The 13,822-nt window shown below is 56.6% G+C and overlaps 1 protein-coding gene and 1 long non-coding RNA gene across 7 annotated transcripts in view; one reads left to right on the plus strand and one right to left on the minus strand.

The window, feature by feature from the left end:
- Window positions 1-13,822, plus strand: part of NECTIN1 (nectin cell adhesion molecule 1) — a 92,818-nt gene that overhangs the window by 55,417 nt on the left and 23,579 nt on the right. The window contains exon 6 of one of the 4 annotated variants that reach the window (XM_019468876.2): window positions 2,234-6,512. The exons of the other annotated variants lie outside the window; for them this stretch is intronic. Within the exon in view, the coding sequence (XP_019324421.1) occupies window positions 2,234-2,781 (548 nt within the window). The 3' untranslated portion in view covers window positions 2,782-6,512. Of the gene's footprint in view, window positions 1-2,233; window positions 6,513-13,822 lie in introns of those variants that run through there. 4 annotated transcript variants of the gene reach the window in all.
- LOC109278515 (uncharacterized) overlaps window positions 1-13,822 on the minus strand; it is a 291,024-nt gene that overhangs the window by 40,476 nt on the left and 236,726 nt on the right. For 2 of the 3 annotated variants that reach the window (XR_008421280.1, XR_002085704.2), the window contains one exon: window positions 6,223-6,427. The exons of the other annotated variant lie outside the window; for it this stretch is intronic. This is a non-coding gene — a long non-coding RNA (uncharacterized LOC109278515). Of the gene's footprint in view, window positions 1-6,222; window positions 6,428-13,822 lie in introns of those variants that run through there. 3 annotated transcript variants of the gene reach the window in all.

Genomic DNA, 13,822 nt, shown 5'->3' on the forward strand with positions numbered 1-13,822 from the left:
TCGATGAGTGGATTGGTAGATGGGTACATGGGTGGATAGGTGGATGGATGGACAGATGGGTAGATGGGTGGGGGGATGGGTGGGGGGATAGATGTATGGGTAGGTGTGTGGGTGGATGGGTGGATGTATGTATGTATGGATGGGTGGATGGATGGGTGGATGGATGGGTGGATGGATGGATGGATGGATCAGTGGATGGTTGGGTAGATGGATGGGTGGATGGATAGATGGGTGGGTGGGTGGGTGGATGGATGGATGGATGGATGGATGGATAGATGAGTGAGTGGATGGATGGATGGATGGATGAATGGATGGATGGATGGATGGATGCATGGATAAGTGGATGGGTGGGCGGGTGGGTGCATGGATGGATAGATGGATGGACAGATTAGTGGATGGGTGGGTATATGGGTGAAGCAATGAGGCAGATGTACAGAGGAGAGAGCACTCAGATATGGGGTGAGAACTGAAGAGGGAGCAGACAGGTAGAAAGTATGGAAGAGGCCAGGTTCCTATTAGCTGCCTTTCGGGTGTGCCTTGTGGAGGCAGCTCCCACTTCCTGGGGAGCAGGTGTGCAGCCCTTTTAAAGGCAGTAAACAGACCTGGTGAAGCAAGAGAAGCTTGAGGTTCCACGGAAACCGTTCTGGAAGTGAGCGGTGAGGACAAATATTCAATAAATATTTATTGGGCAGCCACTCGGTGACCTACACTGAGGACACAGTGGTGACAAGTGGTTGTGTTTCTCTGCCAACTCCTGCATGTGGAGAGGCCGGGAACGGGAGCATCTGGGTGGTCCCTGCTCAGCCATGTGACTGCAGGCAAATCGCCTCCCCTTGTCGAGGCCCCCGTGATTTCATCAGCCCTTCCAGCCTGGACTCCCGGAAGTCCTTTCCTCTTCTCTTCTAGGGCCTCTGCCCTGCTCTTGCCTGCTGCTGCCAGCACCCCACCCACTCACACACATGGCCGGAGTGGGCCGGCTTTACCTCTGGGAGGAGGGAGTGGGCCCATAGGAGGAGCAGGATTCCCTTGGAATGAGTGATGCTCAATCAGGGAGTGAGCTGGCAGAAACCGATTCCCAGGGACCGGAACAAATGCCCAAACCATACACCTTTACCCTGGCCTAAAGAGAGGAGGGCCTAGAATAGCCCAGCAGCCCTCCCAGGTTCCCTGGAAAACCTGCCCACCTGTGCCTCCTGACCGGGGCCAACCGTGGTCTCCGGTGCCACCCTGTGGCGGTGCTGGGAACCGCCTCCCTCAGTCTCCCCTCCGGGCAGCATTGACCACAGCGCGGGCAGTCACCCGCCCAGCCTTCCCTCCCTCCCACCTACTTCCTTTCCCTCCTTTCCACCTTTCCTGCTTTCTTGTTTCCACCCTGTCCTCAGCGCGCACATGTTCGTACACATACGTTCATCGCATCAGCACAGGTATGCAGGCTCGCCGTGACGGGCCAGGGTGTGCCCGGGCACGCGCTCCCTTGTGACGCCACTCGTCATCGTGGCCGTGAACTCACGTGCGCTCGTGCCCCGTCTCTGCACAGCCATGCTGAGTGTCTTTTGCTCACAGCCCAGGCTGGCAGCACCCCTGGCACCCACCTTGCCCTTCAGGGCCAGACCGCAGCCGAGAGCCACAGCCCCGGTTTCTGGCACTCACAGGGCATCTATGGGGCCAGCCTGGGAACCCGCCCTCTTCCCTGTGCCCTGGGAGCAGGTGAAATCAGGCGTGGGGTACCCAGTGACCAGCAGGCGTCGGACACTTTTGGGGACGTTTGCACAGGGTTTCCGTGCAAGAGAACCAATGTCAATCACTGGCTGGTGGCCACAGGCAAGCTATTTAACCTAAGACGTGTTGCCTGGTGCATTGGCTAGAAATTAACAGCACACTTGTTTCTCAAGGTGCTGTGATGGTGACTGGCAGCTAGGGGACACTGGGTCCACGGTGGGCTCCACTAATGGGGGTGATCCAGGCTGGCACCACAGCCAAGGAGAAAGCCAGCATGGAGCCTCCGGGGGTCCGGGACTCGCTGCCTCTTCGCCCGCTTCAGCCACAATACTGCGGCGCACTGGAGGGCTGGGGCACCGAGGGGCCTGTGGAACTGGAGCCGCCCTTGGGCCTTGGGCCCACTTCCCGGCCTTTCCATCCCCTGCCTCGCTCCCTCCCTGCCATCCCTGCTGACGCCCCCACCCCCAGGAGCAGTCACTGACACTGTCCCCCTCCGTGTCTTTTCCTCACCCAGAATTCCCCTACACCCCGTCTCCTCCCGAGCACGGGCGGCGCGCCGGGCCGGTGCCCACGGCCATCATTGGGGGCGTGGCGGGGAGCATCCTGCTGGTGGTGATCGTGGTCGGCGGGATCGTGGTCGCCCTGCGCCGGCGCAGGCACACCTTCAAGGGCGACTACAGCACCAAGAAACACGTGTATGGCAACGGCTACAGCAAGGCGGGCATCCCCCAGCACCACCCGCCCATGGCCCAGAACCTGCAGTACCCTGATGACTCGGACGATGAGAAGAAGGCCGGCCCCCTGGGCGGGAGCAGCTACGAGGAAGAAGAGGAGGAGGAGGGCGGCGGAGGGGGCGAGCGCAAGGTGGGCGGCCCCCACCCCAAATACGACGAGGACGCCAAGCGGCCCTACTTCACGGTGGATGAGGCAGAGGCCCGTCAGGACGGCTACGGGGACCGGACTCTGGGCTACCAGTATGACCCTGAGCAGCTGGACTTGGCCGAGAACATGGTTTCTCAGAACGACGGGTCTTTCATTTCCAAGAAGGAGTGGTACGTGTAGCCTCCCTCTCCGGAGCCTCTGTCGGCTCCCCTTTCTCCCCGGCCCCCACCCGCACGCCCCCTGCCCTCCCCCACTCGCCCACTCCTCCAGGAGCTCGACAGAGACTCGCCCGGCTGCCCAAAGCCAGCCCCACACTGCCGGGGAGCAGGGAGCCCGGGGCAGACACGACCCGGCTTTGTTTTGATTTCCTCCCTGTTCCCCGCCCTCCCCGTGGTGTTGTGTTCACTGTGGCTTTGGTGTCGCTGTACCTTCCCTCCCCTGACCACCGCCACCACCCGCCCCCCGCCCCCCGCCCCCGCCTGCCCTCTCTGTGGGGAGCCCTGTTCTCGTCTTGTGTACCTGGGCATCCCTCCAGGGTTTGGGGAGCCAGCCCTCCCCGGCCCCCCAACACTGGAATTTGTTTGTGTTCTTTCCACTGGGGGTGGAGGGCTGAGAGGCTCCGAGAGGAAAAGCCCCAAGCCACCCCCGGATGCCGCTCTTCTTTTCCCAGGGAGGGGGAACCCACACCCCTTGCCACGAGCAGCCAGGAGCTGGGGACCCCGCTCTAGACAGTCGTTGCACCCAAGAGACAGGGAGAGCCTTCTCCAAAGCACCCAGGGTTGTCTTGTTTGTTAAGCGAATCGAATCGAGGTCCCTACCGGGGGGAGCCTTGGGCAGTACGTTCTCCTGGTGAGGTTGGTTTTACACTTTTTGTCCCCATTGGCCAGCAGAGAGTGAAGTTGGCCCAGCTCTGGTGTGTCTGTCCTCTTGACCCCTCTCTGCTCCCCACATAGTGGGACTTTAGGTGGCCCACACTTCCCGTACGCCTCCACCAACGCATACACGCACCCACATGCACACTCGCCACTCGTGTCTGCCCCTCGTTCCCCTGGGGTCACAGGCCCTCCCCGGCCGGACACTGCCCGAGGCCCACCCCTCCCTGCCCCACCTCTTCCCTCCCAGCTGAGGATGGGGACAGCCTTCGGAAGCCTCCAGGGACGGCAGAGACCAGGGCCCCCTGGAGCCTCCACCCTAGGAGCTCAGGCTGGCCCTAAATTGCTTCTTTCAGCACGGGAGGTCCTCAGATTTCTCCCTTCTCTATCACGTGCTAGCAACTCTGTCTGGATTCTCCCGGGGAGTCAGGGCGGGGGGGTCCCTAGGCTGTCCGGGAGTCACAGGTGACTGAGCACCACCATGGAGGGCGCGGGGAAGGGAGTCCACCGCGTAGAAGCTTTGCAGACACAGATGCTGAAGAGTGTAGGTGGTGGCTCACCCGCCAAGGCCAATGCAGATGTTCTGGGCCTGCCAGAAAGTGCAAGGGGCATGGGGGAGCCAGGAATCCCGATTCTGCAGCTCCTGCTCCCTGCTCTCCACTCCCCGCTCAGCTATCCCTAGTCTCCCTTCTGGGATGGGGCGGGAGGGACCTTGGGGAAGCTTTCCCTTTGAGTTACAGATTCCCTCCTTGAATGGGGCTCCGGGGCCCATCCGTCACCCAAGACGAGGGTTTCCTGTCTGTACAGTGGGGGACAGGCCCCTCCCAGCTCTCTCAGTTCCCCCAGCTCAAAGTGCCTCAGTTCCTTCATCTGCCCACCCCAGTCCCCCCCCGGGCACTCTAGATAGGAAAGACCCTGGGATGGGAGAGCAGGCTCATGCCTGCCCATTAGGGTTCCGGTTAACCCAGGCCATCAGGGGCTCTGTGGGATGGCAAGTGTTGCGGGGGGAGGGAAGCAGACCACTCTGTGCCCCACGGGCACTGACCTACCCTGCCATAGGCTTCCCAAGGGAGCCCCAGGCCCCAGGCCTCTCCCTCCCCTCCCCTCCCTGGTGCTGCTATTAACCACACCCCCCCCCCCCCCACCAGCCCCGTCTCTGCCCTGGCGACCCTGGGCCCACCAGCTGGGCCACCCTCACCCGGCCCCCACTGCCCCAGCCCCAGCCCTGGCTGCCCAGTAGCCACGTAGCAGAAGTCTGAAGCCATGCCAGCCCTGGGGCAGCTCTCCCCTCTTGGCATTGGGTGGAGATGGGGGAGAAAATTCTGGGGTCTTTCAAGCCACAGGGCAGAGAGGGGTGGAGGAGCCCGGCTGCCTCTCCCAGCAGTATTAGTGTCGCCCCAGGGCAGAGGACCTTTTCCATATCACATCACTGCCCCATTCCACCTCACGGCACTCTGGCCCCTCTGCTTGGTCTCCTGCCCCCCCCCCCTCACCCCCTGGCAGGAGGAAATCCCAGGGGCCTCCCTGATAGAGGCATTCTCTGACCCCTTGAAACCATGAAACCGAAAGTCTCCCTCCTGCCACCCCCTATTCCTCATTATGTGATGTACTTAGGAGGGTCCCTGGGCCCAGCCAAAGCCCTGAGTCCCCGTTAAGACACCTCCATGCCCTCACCCCAAGCAAAGCACAAAGTATGGGATCCATGCCACACGCATGGGCCGCGTGGGAGGCTCCTGCCTACCTTGTCCAGCAGCAGCACACCCAGCAGGGCGGTCGCTCCTCAGGGGCCCAGGGTAGGCCAGGGGCAGGCAGGGGTCGGCGCTCGGGCCTGGGGAGATGGGGCTTTCTGCGCCCCGAGTCTGCGGGAAGGTGGGCACTCCCGCCGGGCCCACAGACACAGCCAGCGGGCAAAGGGGAGGTGTGGCCCGACAGAGAGATGAGGATCTTCTGCTTCTCCTTTGTGCCCCCAGCATGAGCTGAGCCTTCTGCCTTTGCTGGAGATGAAATAAACTCGGTATTCATTGTGCCAAGGCCTCCCCCGTTGTCACCCTGCCTCTTGTTACCCTCCCTCTTCTTGCCCCCGACCCTGCTCCCCCTATTTCTTTAAGATTTTGATATTGTTCTAACGTGTAAGCGAACCATCCCGAGTCCCCTTTCATCAGGAGCCGAAAAGCAGCAGCAGGGAATCGGTGACCACGAGCAGGCAAGCGCGGCCCCCTCGGGCCCAGTCTGCGCGCACACGGGGCACGCTCCCCTCCGACAGGTGCACACGCACAGACGCGCAGACACGGCAGAGGAACGGGCTGGTCCTGCCGAAAGCCCCGCAGCAGAGACGTGATTTCCCAGTGCTCAGGCCGCAAGAGAGACTCACAGGGGCCTCGTTTCCCGGGCGTACAGCCCCCCCCCCCATCAGCCCCCTCCATGTGCCCGTCACTGGTGCAATAATTTTTCTGCCACCCTCCAAGCAGAGGAATCGGGAACTGTGTTAGGTGGATGTGGGTGGCCCGCCTGGGAGGACAGGGGCCCAGACAGAGACCTCTGAAGCCACCAGGAGCCCTCTCCTGCTAAGGAGCACGTGGGCCCCTCCCAGGCCACAAAGAGACCTGCTGTGGCTACGGGTGCCGTGAGGGGCTCCCGAGGCCTTGCCTCTGCTGCTGCCGCTGCTGCCCCGACCCTAAGGCCCAGCCGAGCCCCCTGCCTGCCGGTGCTGTTCTCCTAACTCCTGCTGTGAGGAACGGGATTCTTGGCCGGAAAAAAGGAAAAAAAAAAAAACCGGTTTTCTCTTTTTGTACAAATGGAAGCAAAATCCAGGAGAAGCTGCCACCCCTCACCTCCGAGTGCGATGCGCTACCTTGGCATCAGTTTCTTCGTCACCGTGTTCGTCTTTGGTCCCGGGACGACCCAGCAGATTCTCCTGGTTCTGACCCAGGGGGTGTTTGCATCACCCCCTTTTACTTGTATAAAAAAAAAAAATGAGTTGAAAAATGTACTGAGGGAAAAAAAAAATGTACTTTTTTATAAATAAAGTGTTTAAAACAACGTTGGTTGCCTGTGTCGCTCGTCTCCCTGTGGTGGCCGTGCTGGGGGCACGGGGACAGGGGAGAGCTAGAGATGGGCCAGCACGGTAGTGAAGGGGAGGGAGCCTCTGGCCGGTGCCCAGGTCCCATGGTTCTGGGACAGTGACACCGACCCCTGCAGAAGCCTGCCTCCCGGGGTGGGGGGCGGTCAGGGTCCTGCCTGAAATGTCACCCCAGCTCCCAGGCTGCCAGGAAGTAGCACCCACACCCGGGAAGACTGGTGGGCAGCAGAGGCGGGAAGGCTGGGCCTCTACAGGCACAGGCAGGGAGGAGGCAGGGCCCTCCCTGTGCTGGCCGGAGTCCCTGCCTTCCTGAGTTTAGGCCTCTGCTGCCCTCCAGCAGCCGAGCACAGCTCAGGCTTCTTCCCTTCCCCCTTCTCGCCCACTCCCTGCTGCCCTGCTCCTTCCTGCCAGTTCGCCTCCTGTGGTCTTTTGGAGAGGAAAGCCAACAGTTATCGCCTGCCGTGTCAGACAGAGAAGACATGGGGAGCTTTATCTTCTGTCCCCTGCCAGGTCTCTCCAAGAGACCCAGCCCTTCATCTCCAGGGGTGGGGGGAGCAGGGCTGGGTGCAGGGAGGGTGTCCTCATTCCTTGCTTACCTCCCCTCCCCGCTCGCCCACCATCTGCTTCCCATCTCCAGGGCTGGAATGCAGGACAAATCGATCCTAGGTGGGAGTGGCAGGGGCTTCACCTCCCCCAGTCACCCCCGGTAGCCTCTTTTCCCTGAAATCCACACCATACACCTCTGAGAAAAGGGGGTAGGGATGCTGAGAGCCAAGGTGGCCACTTAGCGGAAAGCCCTCCTGCACGTGGGGGGAAGCCCCGTCCTCCTTTCCTAGGATCGGGGTGGGGAGGCCAGGGCCAGCAGGAATCAGGCGGAATCGGGCCAGGAGAAGCAGCCGGCAGCTGTTGGCAGCTGGCTGGGCCCCTCACTGGAAGGCCAAGCCCAGCACCCTAGACTGTGTTTAGATGCGGATTCGCGAACGAGATGCAAATTGGTTGTTTAAGTGGTCACTTCCTCAGTTTTCCAGGCTGTCCGTTCAAGTTAATTTTTAATTTGCGCAGGCAATAAATGCTTAATTACATTATTAATATATTGGAAGAGAGCAGTGGACAGAACGTCCTAATTGGCATTTAACTAGAGTGTTCCGGCAAATTAGCCAAGACTTTCTCCGGCATCGGAAGGAGGGCAAGCCAATTAGTCCCCGGCACAGCCTCTCCTGGCGGGAGGAGCCCAATCTGGCCCCTTCCCCCAGGGTCCCGGGAGTCCAGGGAACACCTAGCTTTCTAGGTGCTAGCTGAGCTGGGTGCGGGAAGAACTTGGCTCATTAGGGTCCTTCTGCCCCAACCTCAACCCTCGGCCCTGTCGCCGCATCCCCACCCTCAGCACAGCAGAGGACCAAACGCTGGGGACAGGGCTCCTGGGGTCCTGGGGACAGGACCTGTCTGGGTAGCTAAGGTCCCCCTGGGTGTGCCCACCATTGCCCTACCTCAGCTGTGGAACAGGACTAAGATAGCTGGGCACCCAGAGCTGCTTTCCGGATACCGTGGAGGCCTCTTTCCCTTCCTCTTTACCTTGAGCACTCTGCTTGCTGACGGTTAAGAGAATGAACTTGAAGAACCTGAGGGTTGCATCCTTCACTCACGCGTGCATTCATTCGTTTGGCCACTCTGGGCCGGGCCCTGTGAGATACTGTGATAGTCCCACCCAGAGTCCCTGCTTTGAAAGAATTCGGAGGCTCCAGGGGTCCCAAATTCCAAAACAGCCAGTGCCTGCTGGCCACAGGTTGGAGCAGGGCTGTGTGCGAAGCCCTACGATAGCACAGAACGGGAATGGCTCATTTTGCTTGGGAAGGTCTGAAAGGTTTGATGGAAGATGTGACGATTTCCCCCTGGGCCTGAAGGATGTGCAGGAGTTCTCCAGACCAGAGGTGTGTTAAGAGCATCCCAGGCTAACTTGAGACTTTAGCATCTTATATCAGTTGTTCTAAAAGAGATCATTCTAGTCCAACACACTTAGCACGGTGAGAACAGAAGCCTAGAGGAGGAAACTAAGGCTTGGCGACCAGACCAGCAGAGAACACATGCTGAACATGCTCTGGGCCAGAACCAGAGCCAGGTGTTGAGAGCAGTGGGGGGTGGGGGGGAGGAAGCCAGGGAAGGGGGTGGCACCCGCCTGACTGGAGAATGCTAGAGCTGACACCACTTTCGATTCACCCACGGAGCAGAGCGAACCCCCGCGGGTTATCAGCTGGGCTCGTGGGCGCCACATTTGGTGTGTTCAGTGGAAAAGACGGTACAATTCTGGCTCCAGTGCCCGTGTGCCTTTTCTTCCACGCCACCAAGCAATAAACTCAGTTCTGACGCTACGGACCCGGAGGGAGCATCGGATCCCACAGGCCAGGGGCTCAGTCCCATAAGACTGACTGTCCCCGACTCCAAACGCCAGGGTCAACTGCAGGATGCCACCTGTGCCTCTGACCGACTGGCTATAAATCAGAGAGGTTCCTCGGGTTCGGATAATTTGCGAGAGTGGCTCACAGAACGTAGGAAGCCAGTTAACTCAGTAGATCACCTGTTTATTATAAACGGCTGTAACTCATGGAAGAGCCGCCTAGGGCAAGGTGCATGGGAAGGGGCTGGGAGCTTCTCTTCCCGCACCTGCAGGTGTTCACCAACCCGGAAAGCTCTCGAATCCCGTCCCTTTGGGTATTTATGGAGGCCTCGTTACACAGGCCTGATTGACTGACTTATCGGCCACTGGCAACCGAACTCAGTCTCCAGCCCCTCCCTTCTCCCTGGAGGTCAGAGGTGGGGCAGAAATTTCCAAACTTCTAATCACATGGTTGGCTCCCCTGGCAGCCAGCCCCCATTCTTAGGTGTTTTCCAAACTTCATTAACTTAAACCCAGGTGTGGCTGAAAGGATTTCTTCTGAGCGTGAAGACACCTTTTATGGCTCTTATCGCTTAGGAAATTCCAAGGGTTGTAGGAGCTTTGTGCCAGGAACCAGGACAAAGACCAAATGCGTGCTTCTTATTATAAATCACAATATAGGGTGGTATCTGCCATGCTTTTGAAGAATGGGAGGTAGGTGGGTCAGGGGCAAGGCCTCCTGTGCAAGCTGGAGGGGAGCCCCGGCTCCTGGAGGCACCTCTGCCCTGCCCCCAGGGCCAGATACTTTTGGGGAGCAATCCTTGGGCACCACCTTGGTACTGGCTTCTGTGGGCCCCCACGCCCTATTTTCTCCCCTGGTCTGCAGGCTTGATGGGAGAGCCAGGCCAATCCTCACTCTAGCTCCACACTCAACCTCCAGATGAGAAGCTACGGGCCCTGCCCTCTTCCCTCCCCTCCGCACACACACTCCACTGCCTGGGGCCTCATCCAAGCTGGCCCCTCCGGCCTGGTGCATCCAAGCTCATCTTGAACTCCGCTAGGAAGGGCACAGGAATAGCCTTGTTTGGCTCGAGAACCAGCTCCAGGGCACCATCCGCACACATCACTGGCTCCATCGGGCCGGGGAACAGACCCAAATCACTTGGGGGTTAAAAACGCAAATATCCAGGCCCCACCCCAGATGAAGAGGGTCAGAGCCTCTGGGGGTTGGACCCAGACAGGTGTATTCTCAACAAGCTACCCAGGAGATTCTAATGGTGTGGAGGCAGAGGCCACCCCAGGTGTCAATCATGAGGAAGAAGCAGGTCCTGAGATAGGAGACTGGATCCAGGGGTGGCTAGGTGGGCGATGCAGTGGATAAGCACGTAAGAGCTTGGGGCGCCAATATGCTATTTATTGTCATGACAAGATCATCGCCATCATCATCACCTCTGAGACCTGGGACCCTGGATGCTAGTGACTGTAGTGGAGGCCAGTACCTGGAGGCAAGTACAGAGCCATACGAGCTGCCTTGCCCATAGGCTGGAAGCCCCTTGAAGGCTAGAATCAGGGCTTATTCATCCGCAGCGCCTGGCCCGGGGCAGGCACACAGTAAGTGCTCAATAAAGCTTGAACACAACTAAACGTTATCAAAGCAGGAATCGAAAAGACCTTGTAGGTGGAATGACCCAACCTCCCTTAAGGCAGGGTTTTGCTTCAAGCATCCCAGGTACCTCTGGGGACGGGCAGCTCACTACCTCTCGAATTAAGCCCCACCATCATATGGCAACTCCTCTACTCAGACAAAATCCCCCTCCACTAAGTTTTACCCACGGGTCCAAGTATTTCCCTGAGAAGCTGGCCTGGCCTTCTTAGGACAGTCCTTCAAATATTTGGAGACGGTTAGTCCTGGCCAAACTTCTTCCGCATGTGTTTATCCCTCTGCTCGAAACATCAGGCCACTTAGCAACACATCTGTTAGAAGCCTGGACTTGAGTCAGGCAAACCTGGGTTCAAGTCTCGGCTCAGGTGACCAGTAGCTGTAGAAAAGCATTATCACAATGCTCAGCATAGAGCAAGCTCTCAAAGCCACATCAAAAATCCCAGGTACCAGGGCGCCTGGATGGCTCAGTCAATTAAGCATCCGAGTTCATCTCAGGTCATAATCTCATGGTTCGTGAGTTCAAGACCCGCATCCGGCTCTGTGCCTGATGCGTGTGTGTGTGTCTCTCTCTGTCCCTCCCCTGCTCACGCTCTCTCTCTCTCTCTCTCTCTCTCAAAGATAAAATAAATGTTTAAAAAAATAATAAAAATACATAAATTTAAAAAATCCCAGTTACCTATGGACTTTGGACTCTATGGACTTTTGTCCTCATCACAAGTGCACTCCTTAATCCCCATCACCTATTTAACCCATCCCCCCACCTGCCTCTACCTATGGACTTTGGGTGGTCATAATGTATCAGAAGTTTATTGATTGTAACAAAATGGATTATAACAAATGTACCACTCTTGTGCGGGATTTTGGTAGTAGGGGAGGCTGTGCATAATGGGGTCACAGGGTATATGGGAAATATCTATATCTTCCACTCAATTTTGCTGTGAACCTGAAACTGCTCCTAAAAAATTGTCTTTAAAAAAAAAAACATAATCTGATACTCCAGCTCTTTGGAAAAACAACACATAACCAGCTCCCTCTCATTCTAAGGACCAGGGATAAAATAGTCTTCCCTGGAACTGATCTGACCAGCAGGGAATGGGAGATGGAGGGGTGGAAGGATTGTCTGAGTGTCCTCCCTGAACCTGGCCTATTCCTCTTACACCGTGGATATACCTAACCCAGCTGACCTCAATAATAGTGGTGACATGAAACACCTGGTGGCGTGGGCTCCATCCTGGTGGTTAAGCTTCTGGGTGGGTGGGTGGGTGGGTGGATGGATGGATGGACAGATGGACGGGTGAGTGGATGGATGGATGGATGGATGGATGGGTGAGAGGGTGGGTGGATGGGTGGGTAGATGGGTGAGTGGATGGATGGATGGTTTGGATGAACGGACAGATGGATGAATGGGTGGATGGATGGATGGATGGTTTGGATGGACAGACGGATGGATGAATGGGTGGATGGATGGATGGGTGAGTGGATGGATGGGTGAGTGGATGGATAGGTGAGTGGATGGATGGATGGATGGATGGATGGTTTGGATGTATGGATGGATGGATGAATGGGTGGATGGATGGATGGGTGAGTAGGTGGGTAGATGGGTGGGTAGATGAGTGAGTGGATGGATAGGTGAGTGGATGGAAGGGTGGATGGATGAGTAAACCTTTGAGTCTTTTTCATGTGTGCTATTTCTAAGCAGATCTCTCTTATTCAGTACTTGTACTGTCTACTTTTCCCTCTAAATGTGGTGATTTCTCTGCTATCCATTTATCTTAATGATCTGGGTCAGTATTTCAGCCCATTGTGGTCCTTTTAGACGATTCTATCATCAGTTCAGTTCACAGCAGACATTTGTTGAAACCTGGTGAAAGGAAAGAGGAAGGCTTCAGGGTCCAACTGACCTTGATTCCATCCCTAGTTGTACCATTTATCAGCTGTGTGGACCTAAGGCAAGTTGCTTGCCTTCCCTGAGCTTTATAACTCAAGCTACATGAATTGACTGCTGAGATGAATAAAAACAGTTGTATATAGAGGAAGTTATTTGTAAAGCAGATAATAGTGGCACCTACCACAGAAGGCTGCTGCAGGGATTAAAGGAGAATCATCCCTTTGTAAAGCACTTGACACAATGCCTGGAACAGAGTGAGTGCTCAGCCAAGTTAAGTGGGGATAGAATTATCTCTTACTATTCTTTCCACCCCTGCCTATCTGCCCTAAGCAGCAAACTACAGCAGGCAAACGGAACCTGTCATGGAAATGACATCAGGTTTTAGGACACTTGCCAAGTCCCAGCTAGTTGCCCAGCTCTGGGCCTTCCTGGCTCGGTGGTGACCACCATTATTTGCATCGTCCCATAATACCTGCCATCTTGTGGGAGGGACAAGGGCATGGAGAAGCTAGGATGTGTCCCTCAGAGGCAGGACCCTGACTGAGGCCCCTGAGGCCATGTTTACTCCAGGGTAAAAGCTTCCAGTGTGTCCTCCAGAGTGGTATCTGCAGAAATGCCCCAGGAGGCTCCCGATGTGGGAAGCAAGAGGATGGGTATTGGCTTCCACCTGTTTTACCCACCAAGGCTCCATGTAAGGTTTCGTTCTTTGTTGTTTTTAACTTTTTGTATTTTTTTTAAGGTGAGGGATACCATACCAACAATAGAGTATACCAATCTTAAAATTTTTTTATTTTGAGAGAGACAGAGACAGCACGAGTGGGAGAGGGACAGAGAGGGAGGGAGAGAATCCCAAACAGGTTCCACACTGTCGGCAGGGAGCCCGATATAGGGCTCGAACTCAGGAAACCGTGAGATCGTGAGCTGAACTGAAACCAACAGTCAGACACTTAACTGACTGAGCCACCCAGGTGACCCTAGAGCGTACCAATCTTAAGGGTACAGCTGCACACGTATACACCCACGTCACTACCCCCTCAGACAAGACACAGACGGTCACTCAAGCTCCCTCCCAGACAATACCCCTATTTTGGAAATTTGCATGGATGGAATCGTACAAAGTATACAATTACTTGTCTGCCTGGCTTCTCTCACTCCATATGATATCTGTGAGATATATCCACGTGGAGTGTTTTTGCGTGCTGTGTAATATCGCATTGTGTGAATGTGTTGCAACGTATTACTTCTATGCTGTCATCAACAGATACGTGTGTGTTGTTTCCGGTTTGGGCCAATTATGAATAAGGTTGCTACAGCATTCTTATATGTAACTTTCGGGCACACGACGTTC

This window comes from Panthera pardus, unplaced genomic scaffold (assembly GCF_024362965.1).
Source record: "Panthera pardus isolate Hobbes unplaced genomic scaffold, ASM2436296v1 HiC_scaffold_12, whole genome shotgun sequence".
In the NCBI taxonomy this organism is placed as follows: domain Eukaryota; kingdom Metazoa; phylum Chordata; class Mammalia; order Carnivora; family Felidae; genus Panthera; species Panthera pardus.